This window comes from Rattus norvegicus, chromosome 20 (assembly GCF_021556685.1).
Source record: "Rattus norvegicus strain SHRSP/BbbUtx chromosome 20, alternate assembly SHRSP_T2T, whole genome shotgun sequence".
NCBI classification, from domain to species: Eukaryota; Metazoa; Chordata; class Mammalia; order Rodentia; family Muridae; genus Rattus; species Rattus norvegicus.
In genome coordinates, this window is record NC_141553.1 from 9,002,197 (window position 1) to 9,028,405 (window position 26,209).

At 46.0% G+C, this 26,209-nt stretch overlaps 1 protein-coding gene across 1 annotated transcript in view; it reads left to right on the top strand.

Annotated features, from left to right (window-relative positions):
- Zfand3 (zinc finger AN1-type containing 3) overlaps positions 1 to 26,209 on the top strand; it is a 195,085-nt gene that overhangs the window by 155,781 nt on the left and 13,095 nt on the right. The window contains 1 exon segment of the mRNA NM_001012175.1: positions 23,009 to 23,176. Coding sequence (NP_001012175.1) covers positions 23,009 to 23,176 — 168 coding nt within the window.

Genomic DNA, 26,209 nt, shown 5'->3' on the forward strand with positions numbered 1-26,209 from the left:
AGCGATGCTATAGGTGGGGTCCTTTAATTTGTAAATACTTGGCCATTGGGCAAATGTAGATAGATTTTCCTTTTCTATACAAAAGAAGATTTGGAGCTGGGGGTGATGGTGCACGTCTTTAATCCTAGCATTTGGAAGGTAGAGGCAGGTGGATTTCTGTGAATTCAAGGCCAGCCTGGTCTACACAGCAAGTTCCAGGACAGCCAGGGCTGCACAGAGAAACCCTGATTTACTAGATTCTTCGTGAGTCCTGACCAGTAGAATGAAGAGAGACTGATCTGACAGACTCGATAGGAATGTATAGCATGAAGCGAGGACCCAAGGGAAGATTGGGCTGAGGACGGCAAGCGTGCAGAGGGAGACAAACGGTTGGCATTGTTTCCCAGTTTCTGGTAACTAAACCTTATAACCTTGTAGATCAGCGGTTTTCAACCTGTGGAGTATGACCCCCTGAGCGTCGCATAGCAGATATCCTGCATAGCAGATATTTATATTATGATTCATAACAGTAGCAACATTACAATTATTATGTGGCAGCAAAATAATTTTCTGGTTGGGGGTCACCACAACATGAGGAACTGTGTTAAAGGGTTGAAGCATCAGGAAGGGAAAGAACCAGTGTTGTAGATAGTCCCAAAGAAATTAAAAGTATTGACTCCTTTGAGGATTTGCCAGCCTAGAACCAAACTTAAAGCTATTCACATTGATAAGGGAATGAATACAGAGGAACAAGGAGTAAAGACACAGGGTCAGTGGGTTAGGGAAGATGGGGAAAAGGCTCCCTTCAGGACTGTGGAAGGTGCCCGAGACCCGTCAGGAGGTGGGAAACTAGGGGAAGCTGCTGTTAAGGCTCGCAGACCACTGGATGGGCCGACAGAAAGAAGTCTGTATGGTGTGGTGGGATGGCAAAGCTTGTCTAGGGACATTGTTTTCTGAGTAAAGACGTAGAACCCTCAGCTCAAAGTCGCTACAGGAAGTGCTGTTGGACTGAGGGGGAAACATCTCCAAGTAGTAGCTGGTCCAGACTGTGGTGCAGTGGCACAAGTGTGTGTGAACTTTCCCAGACAGGAGAGCAGAGACAGGAGTGTGGTGCACACCTGTGTTGCTAACTGGAAACATTCACATTCACCATGTTAGACGCAGTCGGTGGCTTAAGAGAGACAGCAGCAGTCCATGCACACAGCCAGCCTCTCCTCCTGGATACTTGTGAGTTAGGACTCCACATGTAGAGGACTGTCCAGCCGTGGGGAGAAGGGCTGATCCGTCCTGCTTGGCTGAGCATTCAGCTCGAAGTGTCCTCTCCTTGTCTCCCTTCCTCCTTCCCTTCCCATCTGGTAACTCAGTCATCGCAGGCTCAGCACCATCTTTATTTTTTTTTTTTTAAGATTTTTTTTTTTAATATAAGCATACTGTAGCTGTCTTCAGACACACCAGAAGAGGGCATCAGATCCCATTACAGATGGCTGTGAGCCACCATGTGGTTGCTGGGAATTGAACTCAGGACCTCTGGAAGAGCAGTCAGTGCTCTAACCACTGAGCCATCTCTCCAGCACAATACCATCTTCTTTAGCCCATTTCCACTTCTGATTAGAGAAGCCCTGTTCCCTGTAATTAGCTGTTTTCTCTCTCTCTCTCTCTCTCTCTCTCTCTCTCTCTCTCTCTCTCTCTCTCTCGTGTGTGTGTGTGTGTGTGTGTGCGCGCGCACACGCACACGCACACGCACACGCATGCCTAGCTCCAGACCACAAAACCACAATCATGATTTCCATATTATTTGTCATGTTCTTGACAAAACAAAACAAATCCAATAAATAGGAAGTACGCATGGTTGTGACTCAGTGTTCCCTGCCAGCCACCAGGTTATGTAGTAGGACTATGTTCCGTTCTCTATAGTTCTGATATCAGCGTGTCTGTAGGTTAGAGAGAGAATGTTTACCCAGTACCTCATTGGCTGTCATGATCCTTCAGTTCCTCAGAAGCCACGCAAGATTTCTCTTAAATATGTCCGTACCTTTTGTCTAAAACCCCCTTCTGGAGCATCCTTTCTTCTTCTTCTTCTTCTTCTTCTTCTTCTTCTTCTTCTTCTTCTTCTTCTTCTTCTTCTTCTTCTTCTTCTTCTTCTTCTTCTTCTTCTTCTTCTTCTTCTTCTTCCTTCTTCTTTCTTCTTCTTTCTTCTTCTTTCTTCTTCTTTCTTCTTTCTTCTTCTTTCTTCTTTCTTCTTCTTTCTTCTTCTTCTTCTTCTTCTTCTTCTTCTTCTTCTTCTTCTTCTTCTTCTTCTTCTTCTTCTTCTCTTCTTCTTCTTCTTCTTCTTCTTCTTCTTCTTCTTCTTCTTCTTCTTCTTCTTCTTCTTCTTCTTCTTCTTCTTCTTCTTCTTCTTCTTCTTCTTCTTCTTCTTCTTCTTCTTCTTCTTCTTCTTCTTCTTCTTCTTCTTCTTCTTCTTCTTCTTCTTCTTCTTCTTTTTTTCTTTTTCTTTTTTTCGGAGCTGGGGACCGAACCCAGGGCCTTGTGCTTGCTAGGCAAGTGCTCTACCACTGAGCTAAATCCCCAACCCCTTTCCTATCTTCTTTTAAACGTTTATCTTTTTAAAATCTTTTTATTGATTCTCTGTGAATTTGACATGGTGCACCCCGGCTCCCATCCCTCCATATCTGCCCTCCACCGTTTCAGTCTCCTTCCCCCAAAAGTAAAACAAAAATAAAAAGAACAAAAAAATGAAAAATAAAAACAAACATCAATAAAGCTCCAGTGTGTCAGTGTGCCACGCTGTGCCCTGTGTCCATGCAGTGTGTCACAGTGTGTCATACTGTGTACCCTGTGTCCATGCAGTGTGTCACAGTGTGCCTCGCTGTGTACCCCGTGTCCAAACAGCTTTACTTGCAGATGCTCTGACTCCTCTCAGGTATCCTGTTGTTACTCTGTCATGGAGATCCTGCACCTTTGCATCTGCAGGGCCAGACCCTTGCTTTAGCAGTTCACAGATGGGGTAGATATTGGGGTGGGCCCCCTCGAAGCCCTAGATCTGGCTCCCCATCTTGTAATGCTTGTCTGGATAACCTATAGCCAGTGCTTGCCCTCTTTCCTCCCCTCCTCTGCCCAGGGCACCCCAGAGCTTGGCAGCAGAGGAGACTGGCAGAGGTCCTCATTGCTGCAGCCACTCCAGGGGCTTGGTAAGGATCCCCCCATGAACTCATTGCCTCCTTGTTTTCTGGCATTTTGTGCTATTCCTTGGAAGTAAGATGTCACTGGTTTTAAGTTTTCTAAGTAACGTGTCTAGAAGTTTGTCACCTTTAGGATTGTGTTTCTAATCTTGGGTGTCATAGGATTTATAATGCACTGCCTAGTGCTGTCCTTTGCTTCATTCAGGATGTTGAGAGCTTTCTAGGCACCTTAAGTCCAGTGTTACCCTTCCACACTATGATAGTCCTGCACCCCAACTTGCTCCTCTCTGTCTGGTACTTAGACTGTAGATGTCAAATGGCTGACTGATGGCCTTTCTCTCAACTCCATTCTCAATGTGCGGGTCTCCTCCTTGCTGTCTGGGTGCTTCTGTTTTTGACTTTCAGTCTCTGGGATTTTATCCCAGCAGCCATACTTGTCACCAGTAAGTTCACTGTTCTCTGGAGTGCTCTGTTCTCGCCCATGGCGTCATTGATTACACACCTTCTGTGAGTAGTAATGGCAGTTCTTTTGCTCAGCTGTCTTGGGGTTGTCTTTCTGTTTACCTTTGTCTCCGTGATCCGGTGTTCACTTGCCTAGCTAACCTTGTTTCTCAGGTAGCATCTGCTAAAGAACCCTGAGTTAGTAAGATGCGAGGGCTCCTTCTATCATGTTATTAAGTAGGACTTTTAGTCAAGGCTATCCACAGGACGAAGTGTGATAGGTGTCTTGACTAGCAGAATGGGTTGTGAGCCAGTCGAGAACTGTTTGTCAGGTGTTCGTGTTATGGTAGAAAATGTGAGTCTGAGAGACTGTGGACATGAATGATTGGTCAGCCTGTTCATCTCCTTTAGAGAAGGCCTGGCCAGAGTTTCCAGCAGGCGGTGGGCCTGCTGCCAGCACAGAGCTTGCAAACTTACACAGTCCTTGGTGTGGTTCCCTGGTAGTCTGCTCTGGTTCATTTTCTCTCTGTCTCTGTCTCTGTCTCTGTCTCTGTCTCTGTCTCTGTCTCTCTGTTCCTGCTTTTTCTGAGTCCAGCTTTGGGATCTTCTTTGGTCACAGTGGCTTGTAGCCAGCCACGAGGGTCAGCTTAATCTCCTCCACAATCCACTGAGAACATCTTTAAAACTTGAAAGATCGTTTGCTGAGGCTGGAGAATGACTCAGTGGTTAAGAGCACTTGCTGCTCTTTCAGAGGACCAGGTCAGGTCTGACCACTGCTCCCCTCTCTGGCCTCTGAGGGCACCTGGACACAGATAGCAGGCTTATACACAAATCTTTAGAAGTCCCTGAATGTGTTAAACACACAGTTATTTTATTGAAATAGGTTCATTCCTCATGGATTTTTTTTAAATGCACTTTTAAGTTCCATCGGAGAAGGAACCAGAAAATAGCTCGGCTGTATCATTGTCATCCCTGGCCTGTCCTAGGACGTCACTGTCACTCCACCCCATCAAGGACTCTGCCACTGACCTACATCACCAACTCTTTTATGACGTTGTTCTCTTGTGCTTTTGTTCTAAGTTAATTCCCCCCCCCCTTTTCTGTATAAAAAGCAATCTTTTTCAGAGATCTCACAGGTTTGCCTTTTAAAATATGCCTTATTTCTCACATTCTTCTCTGATTTTACATTTATAATTGCAGGTTTCTCCTTTATTGTGGAGGTCATCACAGTCTAGGGCCCATGGAGGGTTACTCGTTTTGTGTGGCTAAAATCATGGTTTAAAAGAAGACTTGCATTTGAACCAACAACTCGAGAACGTTGGCCAATAAATTCAGTTGTTTATGATTAAAAATCAGAAGGTTTAACCTTGGAGGCATTTTTGTCATGGGGGACCTCATCTTGTGATAAGTTATCTGAACAGCCAAAGCCTCTGTGGACTCCGCTAACCAGCGTTCCACTGTATATGCATAATTATTTTTGGTATACATGCACATACTCTGATGTAAAAGCTTATTTGCCCTTATGCTCCCTGCCGTTCTGAATTCTCTGTTTCATTACCAGTATCCACCCACAGAGTTTCAGAAAGCCATTCCCAAATAGCAGAACTACAACTCAGAATTTTAAATAAACCACATCTCTATTAGCTCTACAGACGGGGGAATTAGTTACCTGTTATGGTTTCCCACATTCATCTGCCCTTTCAGAGCTTATTAAAGATGTATAGGAGTAGAAGATAGCGGGAGGACATTGTGCTCAGTGTGTCCATTTTCTGTTACTTCAGTGAGGGCAGGGGCTGTAACATGATCTCCATGGCTTTTACTTTGAATGTGGGCACACATTTGCCTGATAGAAAGTGTACTGGTGGCTGCTGCTTTTTTTTTTCCCTAGAAAACTGTTGAGCTCTTCTCCAAAGACAATGTTGCTACATCATAGTTTGAATTACATGTCTAACATACATGGTAGCTTTTAAAAGATGGATGGTTGGGAGTAGATTTACACAGTGCCAGCCAAATGATAGCTGTTTAGTGTAGCACTGGCTCCTAGCCTGGTAAAAACTGGTCGTTTTTAACTGACAAGGCTCAGCTCCTCTTGATGGGGGAGGAAGGGCTGTGATCAGGATGTAAAGTGGATAACTACATGCACACACACACACACACACACACACACACACACACACACACACACCCCTACATATACACATACACACATACACGCACACACAGTGACAAAAAAGTAACATAAAAAGTTGGAAATTTTTATTTTTCTTCAAACTTGTACAAATTACTTCTATCAGAGTAGCATCATAAACGTAAGATCCAATATCAGCTGTATTTCTACCAGCGTGTACTGGTGCTGATCTTGCCTTTAAAGGCCTAGTCATCCTTTTGCATTCCAAATTAGCATTTTCAAAAGCCATAGATTTGATTAATATTTGTCTGACTTCTGAATCTGATACTATTTTATTACAGCTCAAGCCATGCTTTGCAAAAAAGTCAGTGAAGGCTTCTTTTGGGCCTTGACTAATGTTAGTAAGATTCAGCCCTCTTTCGTGGTTCGTCACCTTTGTCCTAGGCATGTAAAACTGCTGAATGACACAGTGCCAGGGTGACTATCACCTCGAAGCTGAGTTTGTAATTTGGAACATTGACCTTCTCCTACCACCTGACCCTGGGAAAGGTTGACACCTCAAGCCGGATTTCACTATGCTGTGGAACTTGGTTTCTGTTTTTACCGTGTTGGCCATTATAACTGAGGACCAGCTTCCAGGATTGGTGTTGCAGAATCTTTCCAGTCTTGGGGCTGTATATCTATTCTGAGTTGCCCATGAATTTGCCATATGAAACGTTCTTAAATCACCTCAAATCTAATGTGTCTATAAGATTCCATTTAGCTTATCATAACCTTGGGGGTGCCTATCGTGTGCTGGTAGTAACTGGATAAACTAAGGTTGGTTTTCTAACAACCTTGGGTCACCCCCTCTTCCGTTTCTTTTTTTTTTTTTAAAGTTAACTTTTTTTTTTAATATTTATTTATTATATATGAGTACACTGTAGCTGTCTTCAGACACACCAGAAGAGGGCATCGAATCTCATTACAGATGGTTGTGAGCCACCATGTGGTTGCTGGGATTTGAACTCAGGACCTTTGGAAGAGCAGTCGGTGCTCTTAACCACTGAGCCATCTCTCCAGCCCCCCTCTTCCGTTTCTTTATGCAGTGGTGTGGTAGATTCTTGTCTAAATTCCTTCAGCTGTGTCTGACGTTTTCTTATCTTCATTAAGTCTTTCTGAGGCTCGTCTCTTATCAATCCACTTTTCATATTTGGCACAAAGCCCACTGGCTGTGAGGGGTGGAGTCTACCTGACTGATGGTGACTATAATCAGTATTGTGTTGATCTCAACTGAGTCGTTTACCTTTTCATTTTCTGCTTTCATTTTCAAGCCATGTAAAATAGCTTTATACGGAGTCCTAATGCCCAGTATTATATTTCCCATTATTCACATGGGAAAGATTTTCCCCTTTAATATTATTTAATGCTGAGAGGATTTCCCAAGTACTTTTCCAAATCTGAATTTTTTCCACAGCTGGTGTGATTTCTCTGGCCGTTGTCATATCCCATATTGGGCGCCTAATTTTGTTTCCAGCTAAATCTTAATTATTCAGTTTTACCATGCTCATGAGTCTCATGCTGGGGCGAAAGCCTGCCTGCTCAGAGAGGCAGAGAAAGCAACCAGCTGACCTCTCCCCCAGCCAACGTTCTGCACTGATTTTGTGGGTCCTTCCTCAGTATTGGCCATTCCATCCCCTGGTCTAGGTTGTGATTTTTCTGTTTGTTTTGGTTCCATCAGTAGTTGATGAACCAGCAGCAAACCTTGCATTAGCCAAATGCTATGTCCATTCCGTTGGTCCCCATAGTTCAGTGGATGCATCAATAGGGAGGAGTGTGCCGTTTAGGCAGTTTGAGCTCTTTACTCCATGCAGAAGGCACCACCACATCTTGGTTGTGAAGGAATTCAGATAGGTACCGTTCTACTGTAATACCTTACCTTCCATGACTAAGCCTGTGAAGGGCTCTGCATTTGAATGGATCCAATTCCTCATTGTAAGGCCCATCCTCTGACCATAGGGTGGTTGGCAGTGACTGAGTATTAAGTTCTTCATGCCTTGTAAAATGTCCAGATTTGATTTGCAAAGAGACAACATTTATTCTCCATACGTGGAATCCATTTCCCATAGAAGCCGTGAAGCAAATGTTGGCGGACTCCTTCTTGCTTTATGAGGAGTCCCCAGTTGCCAGTTCACCAATAAATATGACATCCATAATTAGGGTGTGTAGCAGTTCCCAATTAAATCTACTTAAATTGATCCCGGTGGTGGCAGTCCTCCCTACCTGCCCCAGTATTCTAGGTTTCCAAATGAAATACAGCCGTATATCCTTTATATTTTGATCTGCCTTAAACAGCTCAATGGCTGGATCACTTCCTAACTTCCACTTGGCTAAACCACCCCCCTCTGATATTCCCGAGTTATTGCTTACTAAAACCTATATACCATCCTTCCTGCCTTGGGCCCAGTTGGGCAGCCCTCTGGGGCCACTTTCCCCTGGTTCCTACATGGTGGCTATGCTCTCTCCTCCTCCCTACGAGGTGGATCTTCTCCTTCCTCCCTGTCTCTTGCACAGGAGTCCTTAAAGTCCCACCTCCATCTGCCCTGCTCAGCCATTGGCTGCTAGCAACTTTATTTACCAATCAGAACCAACTGGGGTGGGCTCCCTCAGTGCCTTACATGTCGATTCTCAAATTAATACAATACAAGCAGCATTAGGTCAAACACGGGTGTCATTTGGTTCAGTATTGGTCGGGTTGGTGCAGAGATGAGCTTACTGGCATTTGCAAAAGCTGCTCCTATCCCCTTTGGAAATTAGCTGCCTTTTTGTAATCCCACAGAAGGTTTTTATTAATCTGTAAGTGTGTTTTGGGATTTTTTTTCCTAGTGTGCAAACATACTAGTTTAAAACCAAACAACAAAAATGTCCTTCTTATCTAAGAAGAAAACTCAAAAAGTAATGTCAAAGATGCCATGGTCCTCTCTGTGGCCATTAACGGTCTAATATTCTAACATAAAATTAAGACACGTGGTTTAAAAATACACAGTTTTTATTCCATGTGCCTTTGGTAAATTATCGTTTGAAAATATTAGTATTTTTTTGTTTTTATTTTTTCATGCCTGATCAAATGAAAGGCATTTTTTAAGTCTTTATAAGTGAGTTTGGCCTGAACAACCAAGCTGTCTGATGGACTCTTGCCTGTCCTTATTCAGGAGGCCTCTCCTGTTCCAGTCTATTCCTTATCGGACTTGGTGGTATCCGTAGCTTTCTTCTCCTGTGGAAACAAAGACAGTCTCCACAGGGTAACATATTTCCTGGGTTCCATTCTGAGGTCAACACATCTTTAACGTGTACAGGCTGATTTAATTCTGCAGTGTTTTCTATTATCCACTCTCTCTCCCTGGCTGTTGTTTCTTCTTAGCATTTAAAAGTCTAAAGTTAAAGCACTGTGTACTCTGTCTCTGGGGGTCTCTATTACCCTTCCGTTTATTAGGCATAGGCATATCTTTTAAAGTGTGATTAGGTCTCTATAACTGCTTGTCCCAGAGAATTGTGTGGATGGCTGTAATATGCTGTCTGTTGTCATATGCAAAGAACGTCTCTTTCACTGGAAACATGCTGGAGCATTGCTAGTCTTGATTTGTACACTTATCCTGATAATAGCCTTATCTTCTAATAAATATGTAATTAGTATTTATCTCCTGAAGAGGCCAATCAGGATTTCAGGATTTTGGTGAAATTATTGTTATAACTGCTCCTGTGTCTACTAAACACTTTCCTTTCAATGCCATTTATCTGTATTTTTGGCTTTGGTCTCTGATTGTTTATAGCAGTTTGGTGAAATGCTGTTTCCTGGTCTTTCCTGAACTTTTTGTTTTACCTATTGAAGCTGCTCTGTCCTCGATTACATTAGTAGGCATTAAGTCTTTTAATTGCTCTGTGGATGAGATTCTCTGATGCTGATAGGGTTGTTTTGTGTGTTCCTTTTTGATCTGCATTCATTAGTCCTCTACCCGCCTTTGCCACATCTTCTGCATACTCCATCCATTAGGATTATCTCTAGAAAACCTCTGTTTCTAGGAGCACCTTGCCCATAATCCCTTTTCAGATGCCCTTTCTTACCATAATTAAAACATCTACAACCTTGTTGCGTTACTTAAGTCCACTCTTAGCTGTCAGAAACAGTAACCAGACCTGGGGTCTGCTTCTGTCACCTTCGACTTCTAACTACCATGCATGAGCGCATCTCCATCCTCATTGGCCAGGCTGGTGTCCAGATTGGCAGTGCCTGCTAGAAGCTCTAATGCCTGAACATGGCATGCAGCCTGATGGCCAGAGGCCAAGTGACAAGACAAGCCCATTGGGGGAGGAGAGAACTCCTTCAACACCTTCCTCAGTGAAATAGGAGCTGGCAGACATGTGTGTTGGGCAGTTTTTGTTGACCTGGAAGCCACAATAATTGATGTAGTTCACACTGGTACCAAACACCAGCTCTTCTACCCTAAGTAGCTCGCTACAGACCAGGGTGCTGTTGCCACTACACCCTTGGCAAGGAGATCATTGCCTTGTGTTGAACAGGATTTGCAAACTGGCTTACCGTTGATAGGTCTTCAGGGCTTCTTGTTTCTCTACAGTTTTGGTGGGAGAACTGGCTCTGGGTTCACCTCCCTGCTGATGGAGAAGTGTCTCTGTTGATTACCAAAAGAAGTCCAAGTTGGAGCTGTCCATTAACCCTTCCCACTAGGTTTCCACTGCTGGGGTTGAGCCCTACAATTCCATCCTTACCACCCTGGAGCACTCTGATTGTGCCTTCATGATAGGCAATGAGGCCATCTATGACATCCGTCAAAGACCTCGATACTGAGTGCCCAGCTTACACTGACCCTAATCACTTCATTAGCCGTCCAGTGTGTCTTCATCACTGCCTCCCTCAGACTTGATGGTGCCCTGAATGTTGATCTGACAGAAGTGCAGACCAACCTGGTGCCCTGCCTCACACCTACTTCCCTCTGGCTACTTGTGCCCCTGTCATCTCTGCTGAGAAAGCCTACCATGAGCAGCTTTCTGTAGCAGAGATCACCAATGCCTGCTTTGAGCCAGCCAACCGCATGGTGCAATGTGACCCTCGCCATGGTAAATACATGGCTTGCTGCCTGCTGTACCACGGTAACGTGTGTTGCCACCACCAAGACTAAGCAGCGCCCAGCTTGTGGACTGGGACTCGACTGGCTTCAAGGTTGGCATTAATTACCAGTCTGCCACTGTGGTGCCTGGTGGTAACCTGACCAAGGTCCAGATGGCTGAGCAACACCACAGCCATTGCTGAGGTCTGGGGTCCCCTAGATCACAAGTTTGACCTGTGCCAAGTGTGTATTTGGGCACTGGCATGTGGGGTGAGGGCATGGAGGAGGGGGAGTTCTCGAGGCCAGTGAGGACATGGCTGCCTAGAGAATGCTTATGAGGAGGTTGGTGTGGATCCTGTTGAAGGCGAGCGTGAAGGGGAAGGAGAGAAACACAGTTGCTGTATCGTGTTCCGCTCCAGCAGTAGCGGCAGGCATTGACGCTAGTGTGTCGTTTCGTTCTGTGATCATTTCTTCGCCATGCGTACTGCAAGGTTTTTTTCCATGATGTCTTGATGTAAAGGCCTTAAGAAAAAAAATCTCCCCATTTATAGTTCGTTTTTCTTTTCTTTTTTCTTTTTTTTTGAGTTAATTTTGTTTCATTTTTCTTTTTTTTTTTTTTTTTTCGGAGCTCGGGATCGAACCCAGGGTCTTGTGCTTGCTAGGCAAGTGCTCTACCGCTGAGCTAAATCCCCAACCTTTGAGTTAATTTTGTATCTAGCCACTTTGCTGAAGGTGTTTATCAGCAGTAGGAGTTCCGTGATAGAATTTTTGGGTTTATTTATATGTCATCATATCATCTTCAAATAGCGATAGCGGGGCTTCTTCCTTTCCAAGTTGCATCCCCTTGATCTTCACTTGTCTTACTGCTCTGCTAGAATCCAGCACTGTTGATAGCAGCAGAGAGCTGCCTTGTCTTGGCCCTGATTTTAGAGGAATTACTTTAAGTTTCTCTCCATTTAATTTGATGTTGGCTATTGACTTGCTGTATATTGCCTTTATTGTGTTTAGGTCTGTGCCCTTGTATCCTTGATCTCTCCAAGACTTTTAACATGAAGGGGTGTTGGATTTTGTCAAAAGCTTTTTCAGTATCTAATAGATATGTGCATTTGTAGAAGAGTAAAGTCACATTTAAAGTCTTGGCCTTCCTCATTCCTAGAATAGCTGTTGCAGTACCTGACACAGTTGAGAACAGACCCTGCTGGGTTTGGAGGGTACAAACTCCGAGTCACAGCAAGGTCTGATAAGTCGTGAAGAGGACTTAGAAGGAAGAGTTGGCTTCACAGGCCTGGAAAGGTATGAACTCAGCCTCCCTGGGCTCTCACCGAATTTCCCATCAGACCTTGAGTGGGGTCAGTTTCCGGAAAGGAGTTGGAAGGCTCTTCTGCCAGTCATCTGCAAGCTTGGTCCTCTGGAGTATAATTACATGTGGGATTTCCTTTCTGGGATAATTCCAGCTTTGCCAGAAAAACTAGGAGACTACAGAAGATGCTCAGGCACCTCCCATACAGTCTTCAGTTAACCTTTGGACCGCACGGACTCCACTCTGCATGTTTCTCTCTCTACATATATATTTATATCTCTTACTTTTTTACTAGATTGCACACAGTAGTCTTTTATACAAAATCTTTAATGTCTAATTCTTAAAGCCAAGACTCAGTACAATTTTCAGAGCTTAAAGTTTAGCTTTAATGTAGTACATAGTCATTTTAGTATGTTGTTTGAAGCATGGACATCATCTTGATAAACCATTTGTCGAAGAGTTGAGGTTAAAATGTTAGGAACTTGGTCTTTTTATGTTTCAAATATGTGTGGCAGACAGTTTTCATAATTATTAACTCCTTGCCTCTAATTACAGATGGGATTGTTTCTCTTCCCTTTGCAAGCCCCTGGTTTGGTTTGGTTTGCTTTCAAGGCGGCTTTCTCCAGCTCTCCTAAGCCCTGGGCACCCTTGGTGGTGCTCCGCACTGATGCAGTCCCAAGTATGGATGCCTGATGCCCTGGCTCTGGTTGAGAAAAGGCTACTCGGGCCCAGGGGAGGAGTTTGCAGTTCGGGTCACTGAAGCCTCACATCAGACGTTGTTGTTACATTTATAGGCGTAAGGATTTACCCTGACAGTAATGAGCCAAACACTAGCTTTGGGGTAGAAGAAGCTAAGTGATAGTTCAGAAGAGGACCGGAATTAAGCTCAGTGCTAAATTAGAAACAAAAATAGTTTAAAAACAAATCAGCTGTTTAATTTTAGCATCCACTCAGTCATGCATTCAGGCTGACTTTAAACAGCAAAACAAAAATGTTCAAACATTTTCCCTTTCATTAAACCTGCAGCACATTCTCATAGATGCCGGTTTCTCATGGCAGGATTGCCATCCTGAGGAACCTGCCTTTACAGACGTCAACGCCTCCCTCCCTCCCTCCCTCCCTCCCTCCCTCCCTCCCTCCCTCCCTCCCTCCCTCCCTCCCTCTCGCCTCCTCTCTCCATCCTTGCTGTGTAGTTGGCATTGTCAGTCAAATGGGTAAAACAGTTGAAAAGCACCCCAAGGAAGGATAGCATGAATGAAGGTATTTGACCTTTAGTGTTTATTTACGATTTTAAAAACAACTTAGGAAACTTAAATAATATCCCATTTATCTTCATCTATGTCCCTACCCCACTCTTACAGTTGGTATTTCTACATAAAGGACAGCTTGTCAGTCTTCTTGGGTTTTTTTTAAAGCTTAGGTTCATACCCTGCACTGGAGGCCAGGATACTAGAGTGTGACGCTGTGAAGGCACCTGGCTGTCTTTCCCGCTCACCCTCTCCAGATATTAGAGAACAACCAGGAGAAGCCACTGCCGTTATCAGCGTTCCCACTGCCTCATGGTTAGAAAACACAGAGGTCTACCGTGAACGCCTTAGACTTAATAGTATTAGGCCATAGATTCACTCCACCTTTAACCCTTAAATTTGCATTTTATGAAACTGAGTGTGTGGGTGTGTCCCTCGAAGATGTGAAGACAGACATCTTACTCTTTGGTAGTACTGAGGGAAAGGGCAGATCAGAAATTCGAGGCTGTTCTTCTCTCTTCTCGTGAATCCAGGCTTGGGGTTTTCATCTTCCTCGATTTGTATTTGAGGAGTAGAAGTTAAAAGAGAGCATGCATCTGACAAGCAGTAATGTTTTCTCGTCGGGTTTTCTTCCTCTTCCCTGCCCCTTTCTTCCTTTCCCTTCTCCCTCTGCTTCCTGAGGGCTTGGATTCTCAATGTGGGCCACCATGCCCAGCTTTCTTGAGTTTATCCTTAATTTTTTTAAGAAAAAATATTTGATATCTGTGGATATCTTGCCCGCATGTAGGTGTGTGTACCACATGTATGCCTGGTGCCTGGAGACTGGAGAAAGTGTTGGATCTTCGGGAACCAGAGTTATTGTCAGTTGTGAGCCACCATTGGGTGCCAGAAATTGACCCTGGGTTTTCTGCAAGAGCGTCCAGTGCTCATACTGTGAGCCCATCTCTCCATCCCCCTTTTATTCCCCCCAAGCCAGGATGTCATGTAACCCAGCTTTGTCTTACTACATAGCTGAGGCTGACCTAAGTGTTAAGATTAAAGACATGTTCACCATGCCTGGTTTATGCAGTACTGGGGCTCAAACCCATAGCTTTGTTTATGCTACGCAAACACTCAACTGAATAATTTCCCCAGCTTCTTGAGTTTCAGTTTTTCTTTTCTCTCTTGTCTTCTTGGGAATGCACCCTTAGTCTGTGGTGTACCCCACTTTGCTGATAGTTGTTAAAAATCAGTGCATTATAACATCGGACTCTTACAGATGGCATACGGAGGCTATTTAGCAGTCTGAAGGGAAACCGGGGAGTCTGTGTGGACATAGCTCAGTTGGCAAGGTTGACAGGGACAGGCTTTGCTAATGAAGACTCCAAAATCAGGAAGTCATGCTAGGCTGATGAGGCCCCAGAGGAGGACTGCTGCATTTATTGCCAACCTGATAGATTACTGACCAGCCAGCTTTCCTTGGGACGTAGCTCTTCAGATGCCCTCTTGGTAAGTACAAGTGACACTCGACAAACCTGTACCCTGATGCATAGGTTTCCAGAAGTCCACGGATGTGTGGGCTGCTGGCCGCTGTATGTGCTTTTATGAGGCCATTTGGTATCTAAGCTGGAAAAGGCTGTCAGAGCTAGAAGGAGCACCTTTGACTACATGTGTGAGGCCCATGCAAAGTTGAGGTGACTTGGTTTGCCTTTTCTGATTATTAAAATAGAATTACAAATGAAGTTATGTAACTTGGTCCTGAGCTGTACAAGTATAAGTAACCAGTAAAGACTGGTTATGGATTTTCCACAGTAACATGATAGAGATTGAAATATACTATTAAGTCCAAAATATGACAGCATCAGTTACCACATCATGTAGATGTGGTACAACAAAGATCTTCTTATATAAATCAAATTGCTGTGATTACAGAAATCCAGAGAATTATTAGCAGGTCTGAGAGGAACAGAGTCAAACGTCATATAATCGTATTCCAAGAGCAGTGAATGACGTTGCTTGGCAGATGTCTGTCTCAGAGAAGTTGTGCTCAGGGTCTGATGCATTGAAAAGAACCCTGTCTTCATTTCCCTTGTGGACCAGAGCTGCTTCCTCCCTTGTCAGGACCATAATGCTGTATGTGTAGAGAGCAGGAGGAGCTCTTCCTTCTGGAAGAGTCTTCACCTGTGACAGCCGCAATGACAGATCGCATAAGGGTTAGGAGCAGGTTTCCCTGGCTCAAAGTCCAGCACTGCAGAGGGCTCCAGTGAGAGCCCTGTGTTTTCCCATGTGTGAGATTCAGGAAATTGAGTTAACATATGAAACGTTTAGAACATGTGTTTATAATATGTACTTTCTGTTATCGCTCAGTTGCTGTTACTGTAGAAACTTAACCTCTTTAGTCATACATACATCTGCCTACTTTGATGAATGGTTTAAAAAAATTAAGTTGGGGGCTGGAGAGATGGCTCAGTGGTTAGGAGCACTGACTGTTCTTCCAGAGGCCCTGAGTTCAATTCCCAGCAACCACATGGTGGCTCACAACCATCTGTAATGGGATCCGATGGCCTCTTCTGGTGTGTCTGAAGACAGTGACAGTGTACTCATACATAAAATAAATTAAAATAAATAAAGAAAAAAGAATGCGCACCTTCCTAAAAAAATTACGTTGGAAAAGCCATGTGTGGTGACACAACCTTCAGTCCCAACACTACCAAGGAGGTAGGAATGGGAGAATCTGTGATAAATTGCCAGACTGGTCTATTGAGCGTGTTTCGGGCCAGCCAGGACTACACAGTAAGTAAGACCCTGTCTCCAAACAAAACAAAAATGATTGTGTTGGCAGAAGGTTACATGTTGTATGGTTATGTTCCTGTGTCCCTGTACATGCATTTCTGCCTGGAAGCATCCTTGAAATGGAGGACAGAGAGTGACTGTCACAGAGCAGACAAGGGCGTGGAAGCAGGTGGTTCTCGATGAGCAGGGTCTTCCAGCTGCTGTAGTGCGTGCCTGTGCGCCCAGCACGGGGGTCTGTGGTCATTTGAGACAGCATAGAGAAATTCCATAAGACAAACGACAGACATGCGGTATAAGGATCCTTACGGTGATGGAGGTGTCTCGAGGCTTGAAAATACCCATCCAAGTTGCCTAGTGTGGGGAAAGTGGGAGAAGAGTACATGAAATTTTATTATTTCTAATAACCATGTGTAAAAGGACATTGTAACTTTCATTTTTTCAAAACCTATTTTTAATGATGGTTAAATGTTTTAACCTCCCTTTTAGCCCACCACCCACCAGGATATGGGTGGACCAGGCCACCTGCCTCCTGATCACATCTTTGGTTAGCTCAGGATATGCCTTTTCCTGACCTTCCATTTCTCCCCCATCAGCTCCCTTTACTCTTACGGTGGCTTTTGCACTTTGTGTGCTGTTAGCGCTACTCAGTATACACTCCTAGGCTGTAGATTGTACCTAGAATGGACACTTGATGTGGACTCTCGCCGTGGCCCTGCACAGAGGGTCACTGGTTATACAATTCAGATAAACTGGGGACGCTGCTAAGCGAGGTCGTGGTTATTGTTGAGGATGGACTTGGGTTGTTCTGTTTTGTTTTTCAAGATTTATTTTATGTATATGAGTACATTGCAGCTGTCTTCAGACACACAAGAAGAGGAGATTGGATCCTCTTACGGATGGTTGTGAGCCACCATGTGGTTGCTGGGATTTGAACTCAGGACCTCTGGAAGAGCAGCCAGTGCTCCTAACCTCTGAGCCATCTCTCCAGCCTCTCATTTATGTTCTTAATATAAGTTTTCTTAGTTTAAAAGAAAAGAGCAACTTGAACTATTTAACAACGAATGTTCATTTTAATGCCATTATTAACAATATCACAGTCAATCAGGGGGAAAGGCAGTCATCCCACAGGCCACACAAAGGTATGCTTAGAGAATGATTTGCATGACTCTGTTGGACATCAGTCAGCCCGAAGGGGGGGAGAGGAACTAGCACTGGTCGTTAGTTAGGTCACCTTGCAGTCTGATAGACATGTACTTCTAGCCGAGGTGTCCAGTGTGTGTCACGTATGTGGAGGCGGGAGTCTTCCCTCCAAACTCCAGAGGACCTGGGCTGATACGGAGACCTCCATCACCGTAAGAATCCTTTACTGCATGTCTGCTGGTTTTCTTACAGAATTTCTGGGTGCCTAGAGGAATTTTTATGCTTTTGGTTTTTGAGTATGCATTAGAGAAGAAATGTGCAATTAACCTTTCTTAAAAGTGGGATGATAGTATCAATGTATAGACTCACAAGTAGAATGGATTGGGATGTGTCACGTTCCATAGGAAAAGTGACAAAGGTCTCATGCGCTGCTACTCTTGGTGTCTTCTAGTCAAGAGACTCCTACAGTGCTGGGCTCCGCCCAGAGATGGGGCCTGGTTCAGTGGTATGAGGAACAAGGAGGAGTTTCTGTAGAGGACCGTCTACATTGCTGCCATGGGGACAGTTAGATGAGAGAGAACATTTACCCTCTAGAAGATTTCTGGTGTGTTTTGGTTTTTGAACATCCTGAGAGCAGAGACCTTCAAAGCTTGGTGCAGTTTTGAAAGTCTACTGGTGCTACCCCACCCAATTTCCCCATCTTCCTTTACCAACTTGGAGAAGAGTCAGAGGTCTGTGTTCAGCTTATAGGGTCTGAAGAAGGACCATCCCCACCCTTGTGTACCTGAGAGCAGGGGGAGCCAGCCAGGGAGCTTGGAGTAAGGAGCACGAGGTTGGAAGGTGGGCGGGGCTAATGGCTAAACCTTGTGCTGCCCAGCGGGCTGTGAGCGGTTGAGTGTTAAGTGGTTATGATCTAGGCTTGCCATCTAGTATTCTTCACAGGATTTTGGTCATCAGCCTTTAGAATCTTAGTCTATCCATGCACTGTTTTTGTTTTTTAAGTTTACTATTCTGAAATTATTCTAGCGTCATTAGAAATATGAGAAAGAAAAGGAAAATCCCATTTAAGTGCAAAAATAAATTTTTAATGGATAATGAGGGAGCTCACTATCTTGAAGGTTTTGGTTTTTCTTTTTTCTTTTTCTTTTTTGGGTACACAGAGTAAATGCCAGGAGAAGGTGAATCTAATCCCTTCACATGCTCCAAAAGCAAGGCGTAGGAAGAAACCTGTGAAACAGGCCCTTTTCAAGTCTCTTTTATCAGTTTTTCCAGGGAGAGGGTGGTGGTTTTCGTGGACAGAGGTTTTTAGCGGCTTAAGCTCCTGTAAATGGTGGCGGGAGAGACAGCGGTGATGTGTGAGGGTTCATTAATTATTGCTCTTACTGATGTCTGCACAGGCTGTTGGGATCATAAATGTCAATCTGTCAAGAGACTGTGATAGGTCTAAAAAAACTGATTGAGTACCTCAAAGCTGCCATGGAGCCCGAGATTAGACAGGCTCCTGTTTCTCGGCTGTGTGGAGGGTGTGGGTGAAGGGGGTGGGAGGTTCTTTGTTGCACATAAGCTCTGGCTCTGGGGTTCTGTGTTGGGCTGGCTGGAGCAGAGGGTATGAGCCCCTGAGATGTCGGCGGGCCACAGCCTCTGTTAGCAGCCCAGGGCGGGCGTGGGCTGCCAGCTGCACAGAGCCAGGAGAGTAAGAGAGACAGGATGCAGGTTTTGACAGGCCTGACACAATTCATTTGGAAAATTTCAGGAGAGAACATGAGTAATAAAGACAGGAACAGTGACAGAACGGAGCAAACGTGGATCTCTGTCAGAGACAGAGTTTGAAAAGGAGCAGCCCTGTTTGTTACCGTCAGGCTTCCGTTGTAAATGTGTTCCTGAGTTGAAAGACTTGGTGCTTGTTACTGTCTGCTTGTGGCTAGAGCTTCCAATTAGAGGACTTTCTTTCTGTAGACATTTGTTTTTTAAAAACACTGCACTTGGTTCCCCTGTCCCGTGATGAACTGTGGTTGCCTTCAGGCCAAGAAGTTGGACACAGGTTAAGTAGGTGAAGGTTTTCTTAGAAGGTCTCACACGGTGTCTTTGTCATTGTTAAGCACTGGCTGAGAAGCGGGGTGTAGAGTGTTGAGAGCCCAGCATGGGGTGTGCAGCCAGGGTGGGAGTCCACCAGAGGAAGCTCACTGGAGAAATCTGCTTTGTCGGCTCTCTAGGACCTTAATTAGAAGTCACTCCTAACTCCTGGGGTGGGGACTGTATCCAGCTTGCCACGCACTCCTCTGCTGCTAATGAGCGTGCTCCTTCCCAGGACGGCTTCTGACACTTACAGCTGAGTGTGAGAGTTATTTCTGTTCACCTCGCTCTCCACATTTAACCCTTACTGCCCAAGTTCAGCATATGCAAATCGATTAATTAGATGGTATCTGCCATTGATCCCCAAACTGAAAATGCTGCAAGTTAGAGGGGCTAAAACTTGGGAGCAGAAGGCAGATAATCAAGGTTTGATTTTTACTGTTAACTCGTGTGTAGGTCTTTTCTGAGAGTCTTTTTTTTAACTGGCTTAAAATTTATAATTGAATAGTTGAATTATTTAGGCCATTATTATGTAATTAGAATCCTTACAGTAGACATCTGTTTCTCTTATTTAGGTAGTTTACCCCACGGCACAAGGTCTCATTAAATAATTAGCAGAGGAGATATAAAATTCTTCCATAGCCATGAAGCTGAGTCTGTAGACTTCTGTTTATTTCATTAGCTTCTAATTAAAACACCAAGTTGACCTGTGAGAAAAATGTCAGAGAATGACTTACTTCACCAAGTAGTGACATACAGAGTACAGTCAGCCCCTGATGGCAGGGCGAGGAAGCCCACTGTCTTCACAGTGGGGAGTCTTAGAGGACACCAGGGCTTCTTCTCATTTAGTGTGAGACGTCTGTGAGGGCTGAGAAAGGCAGTGTGTCCCAGAGCCTTAATACTGAGGATTGTAGTGTCTGGGAAGAGGGCCCTAATCCTAAGAATACACAGTCCACTGAGCAGTTCATCTTGGTGAAGAGCGGTGGTTCTCAGCTGGTGGTCTGTATAACCCTTGGAAGTCAAATGGCCCTTTCATAGGAGCCATATGTCAGATATTCTGTCTATTAGATACCCAGAATATGCGTCACAACAGCAGCAGAATTGCAGTTATGAGTTGGCAACAGGATAAGTTTATTACTGGGGGTCACAATACGAGGAACTGTATGAAAGGGTCACAGCCTGAGAAAGGTTGAGACCCACGGCTGTAGGGTCATGTAAGGCTCACAGCACGGTTGTACACCTAGGTGGGTTTGGTTGTCAAATTATGCAGAAGTGAGGACATGGACTCTTGGAGAAACAGTTGGGGCCTAGTGAATGGCCAGGGCACCGTAGCCAGAAGCATCAGAAGCCTCCCATTACCTGTTGTCCAAGGCTACCTTCTCTGTTACCTGTAGCAGCACAGAGGTTCTCAGCGTTTGAAGGGCTAAAGGGACTCTCAGGACCAGGCACACTTGTTCCCTAGCGTTAGTGTTGACACTGTTTGACACATGATTTCATTAGAGGAAATTAAGAAAAAAAGAGATCTGGCCTGAACTGTCCTGTAACTTTGAGGGACTCCATCAAAGCAGAAGGACCATGCAGACATGAAATTTGGTTCCTAGCCATAGTGAAGTGCAGTGTGAGTGCTTTTCTCACATGGCCTTCTTGATGCCACAGGGCTCCCCTCTTCAGCGTTACTGATACGAAGAGTAGGTGGCACATTTGGCCCCTTGGGCCAAACTCCTCAAAGGAGCTTTGAATCCAGCTCTGTGGTTTGCTTTGCTTTTTTTATTTTTGGTCAGAGGTGGAGGTGAGAGAGGCCATGGTCTGAGGGTCTCGTTGTTGTTGTTGTTGTTGTTGTTTACTGTAAGAACCTTAGCACCATGTGTAGCCTCTATGCTTGGCTTGCTTGTTCATTCATTCATTCAGTTGTCAGGGTCTCACTATTTAGTCCTGCTGACCCGCAAGTTACTGTGCAGACCTAGATGACCTTGAGTGTCCACTGATCTGTCTGCCTGTACTTCATGAGTTAAAGTTTTCAGTCAGCAGAGAAGGTTCAGAGGTAAAGAACTCCTCCTCCTCCTCTTCCAGAGGGCTGGAGTTGAGTTCCCAGAACCTGTCTATCCCAGCTGGTTTGTGACTACTGTAACTAGTTCCTGGCCTCAGAGGGCTTTCACAACCGTGCGGTGTGGGTGACGTACATACTCCTCTCTCCTTCCCTCCCCTCTCCCCTGCTCTCTGCACCAGTTTTCAACTAGTCTCTGTTTGTGTGGAGCGCACCTCTTATCTCAAGTTAGGACATTACTTTCAAAAGAGATGCTTCAAATAGGACGTGCAGCAGAGGCTTTGGTAGGTATCGAATAGGGTTATTACCACAAATAGTCCCGTTTGTGTGGAAAAGGACCCCCAGGAGAGCAGTGTGGCTCCCGCAAGGTGAATTCCTTTTGGCTGGCAGTTTTGTAATGATTTACATTTAGATGGTTTGTTTTGCTCTTGTGGGGGCAGAAGGAGGGGGGCTGGCCTGTGTGGTGGCCTTCGTCACCACACTGACTGCTCCGGACAGCAGTGTTCAGCAGAGCTGGGAATCAGGTTGAACCTGCTTTCCATTGTGTTCATCCAGGGCTTTAGTTGGTGTGTGCTTGGGGTAATGTCACACCTGGCTGGGAGAACTGAGTGAGGTGGGCAGTGGAGCCTGCAGTCGTGAAGAACGGTGTGGCCACACTGTCCGTTCCACACAGAACGGCTGGGAAGGGTATAGAGATAGCTTATACCGATGTGTCTCAGCCTGCTCCCGCTTTTCAAAAAGCCCCTTCAAGGAGAGAGCAAGGGCTGGCAGGAGAGGATTCAGCCATCGTCTAGTGCTTGCTGTGCCACAGGACAGGTTAAGCACGAGCAGCTGAGTGGGCACCGCTCTCCCTGAGAAGAGTGAAAGGACATTTGGCTTTCACTCCTGTGACAGACACCTCCAAGCAAGAGCCTTGGTTGGGTTGTTTGCTTGTGGTTTCAGAAGTTGGGAGGGTGCATTTTCTTCATACTCCTTTCTTGATGCCATCAAATGCCTCAGGGCTCCACTCTTCAGTGAGCTCACATCCTGGTAGACAGGAAACGTCCAGAACAAGACAGTCCCCGGGTGACAGCCCAGTGACCTCCCTCCCTCGCCAGACCCCCTTGTGCAGTTCTACCACTTCCCACCCCGTCTCTTTACGGCTGCACTAGTCTCTCGAGTTGCTGTCTAGGTGGGTGACAGGACCGGCCCTCATGGGGCATGGGCCCCACAGGGGAATGAATATAAGGCGAAGAGAGTTCTGGCTTACTGTGGACGGGGAGCGGTGCTCCACGTGGGTCAGTCCGGGAACAGCATTTAGTTGGGAATTTTGACTGGAGCCTGGGTGAGCAGTGCTGTGAGGAGAAAACAGTGGTACTGAGAGCAGAGGTCAAGCGGTCAGGAGACTGATGTGGAGGGCACTGGGAGAGAGCGAGACTCAGGGAAGACAGGTGCAGGGCACCCTTGCAGGTTCTCGGTAGGAGCTTCTTTGGAAAGGGTTGTTAGTGCTTTGAGGCAGGACAGCTTGGGGGGCACTTGGCTGCGGTATGGGGAACTAACTGGAGAGATTTGTGTCTGCCCAGCCAGGTACTAATCCTGATCCCAAATGTCTTGTTTCGGTCAGATTCACAGTCCGAGAGCGAGGCTTCACCCGTGAAACGACCGCGACTCGTAGAGAACCCCGAGCGGCCTGAGGAGAGCGGCCGGTCGAAGCAGAAGAGCCGGCGCCGGTGCTTTCAGTGCCAGACGAAGCTGGAGCTGGTGCAGCAGGAACTGGGCTCCTGTCGCTGTGGTGAGTGCCCCCTCTGTCTCAGACACCTGGCTGCTGCTCCACCAGTGGCCTCATCCCACTCACTGCTGCTCTGTGACGTGCGCCGTGAGACTGCAGACTAAGTTCACTCAGAAGAGCTTTGATATATTTCTCCCCACCCCCTTTCAATTATGGTTGGTTAGAAGTTTTCCTTGTGGAACCCTCACGGATCCATGGAGGGACCAGCTTGAAGCTGACACATCACCTTTCCCCCTCCGTTGCTTAGCTCGGGGCCGCCTCTTAGGACTCTGCACACAGATGTGGTTTCTAAACTATGTCTTGCACACACTGAAACAAAACAGCCCACATGTGTCATGTCGCAAAGGTAAGGTGGCAGCTGTAATAGGCTCTCAGTGTTCCTGTCACTTAGCCTGTGCAGTAGTTGTCATCTGGTAGCCTCTGAGAGTCCTCCACCTCCCATTCCAAGAGGTGGGCTTGAACTCTGCTCTTCTCTGTTGGGCTGTGGTGATCCTACATTAAGGGTACTGACGCAGGGCTGCACAGTTTCTGGGAAGTCGTTTTGGGGGGCATTGTCTGTCTTCTGAAGAGAGAACTTTTTCTGCTCTGTGCCTCAGCTCTCTGTGCTGTGGAACTAGGGAAGATAGGGTGGACTGGCTTCTTGAAATTAGGTTGGGACAGCTGTTCCTAGAATGACCCCTCTACGCTTGTCATGTCAGTCCCTTGTATACCTTCAGCTGTGAGGACGGGAGGTAGAGTGTGGGATTCGTTTCTGCTGTGAATTGTGAATAAAGAAGAGTTGGGTAGTCGGAGCAGACACTGTCTCTGGGTTTTAGACTCAACTTATACCAGAGCCCATAGTGTGGCCCAGTGAGGCAGGGCGAGCTGTGGCGAGCTGAGGAAGCTTTGGGGTCTGGCGGCTTATGACCCCTGAGGTTGCAGGTTCTTGTTCTGTGTGGAGATGAGCTATGCTGGTCTTCAGCTGTTCATTCTGTGAGCTGTGTTAACTCTCCCTGGTTGTTTCCTCTTGCCCTTATTTTACAGACTGCTTGTTTCTTGGTTAGAGGGGCAGAAATATTCTTTGTGTCCTTCTCAGCAGTGACTGGGTGCTTGGTAGTATGTAGGATTTGCTGAGGGAGATCAAGCAGTCGGGCCATGGGGCACTCCCTGCCTTTCCTCTGGCAGCGGCTACCTTTCCTCTTCAGGCAGACAAGGGAGTTCAGAGGAGCTTAGAAGACCCAGGTCTCTACATTTACCCTGCAGCTTTGATGCAAACCATTCCATTTCCACAGGTCTTACCACCCAGCTGAAAAAAGTCAAGCAGTAGTTATCAGATGGCCCGTGCCTCTCACTGTGGGCAGCTGTACCATCAAAGTGTCTCAGTTAGCTTCACACCCTGACGGGGAGACCGGGTCTCTAAGTAGAGTTCACTATAGACCTGAGTTCTTTCTCAGTTGTGTAACAACATGTAGTTCCTTGACCAATTCCAGGATAAAAGTCCCTTTAGATGGGTCCTTCCTCGAGAGCTGAGTTCACTCTGGTTCATGGAGAGCTTTAGACCATGAGCTCAGAAAGAGACCCTGTCGCCTGTCACTGTTTAAAAGATGATGGGCATCAGGAGAGCATGCGCTCTGGGGCTGGCTCTGACTGACTGCTGTGTGCTGCCCTCCTGTCCGCCTATGCCTGTAAGAGAGGGTGGGCTGTGGCTGAGCGCCTTGAGGATTCAGGGACTTGGGATAGAGGTAGGAGCTGCCCTGGAAGGGCTCAGAGGGAAACGTGGTCACTGCTGAAAGGGAAGCCTCAGCATAGTCCAAAACAGAGTACTTCTCCACCGCAGAATAATTGTTCTCTGTACGTAATCGCCATCTTCCCTCCATTCCCCTTCCACTCTGTACAGGTTATTAACTGCTGACAAGAAATTCACTTCCCATAAATAATGCTTACGAGCCGCTGCTGTATAAATGGGATGTGTTATGAATTGTGATGGGCCTTTTTGTAGCATTCAGTGCCTAGAGCAGGAAGAACAGAGGATGTCGTTTTCATTAATTTCTAATGAGGTGCCAATTAAAGGCAGAGAGGATGCTCCAAAGGGAAGAGTGGCCAAGCTCCCCAGAATCCTCCGCCCCGGGGCTGTCATCCGAGCACTGCCAGCAAAGCTTCTCTAAAAATTCCATTAAATTACAGTCTCATCGAGAGCACACACAGACGCATTCAGCTTCCCTTTGATCTTCAAAAGAGCAATTTGTAAGGCGAGTTCTGAGCCTTCTCACACAGGACAGCTGTAGGTGATAGGAATTGTTAATTGCTGGGACGGTCCCTGTGCTTGCAGTAAGTAGGTGGGTTTTGAGGATGATTTCTCCTCGGTCTCACTGTGACTACATAACCTTTATGTCAGCAGTCCCAAAGGAACACCCTTTTCCTGTGAAATCTTCCCGGGTGCCAACTAGAAAAGGCATGGTATGGGTAAGCTGGTCCTCCGTCCTAGGGCACCTACCACAGTCCATGTGACAGAAGACTTGACAGGGTGACAGGATTATCACCCCTGTTGTGAGTCTTGTCTGCCAAGGCCACCTAGAGGATGCTCTAAGTCTGGCCACTGCAGTCGAGTGTGGGCCACACCCATCACCCAGATGCTGTGTGGTTGACCCTCGGCATGGCTTCCCGAGGCCGCAGAACTGCCTTCAAGTACAAGTGGAGGACCTTGCGTATGTTTTTAGTATGTGGACTTAGTGGGCTTCTCACTGGGCCAAGTGCTGCTTTTAGGACCTCATGGTGCTCTCTCTTTTGGGCTCTGCAGTGCTGCTGTGGCCACTGGGTCTGTCATTCACCATCAGTAACAGGGGTTGGGATGACCTTACAAGGCATTTTGCTAAGATTTTTGAGGAGGAAGATGTCCGGGATCTAGGAGTTCACAGACTAAGGGTAAGTGTGGCGCTATGAGAACTCGCTGGGCAGTGTGCTGGGACACTCTTGCTGGCCACTCCCAGAGGGTCAGTAACATGAGTACTGTGACTGCCACTCTTGACACCCTTCAGTCTTCCAAGATCTTCAAGAAGA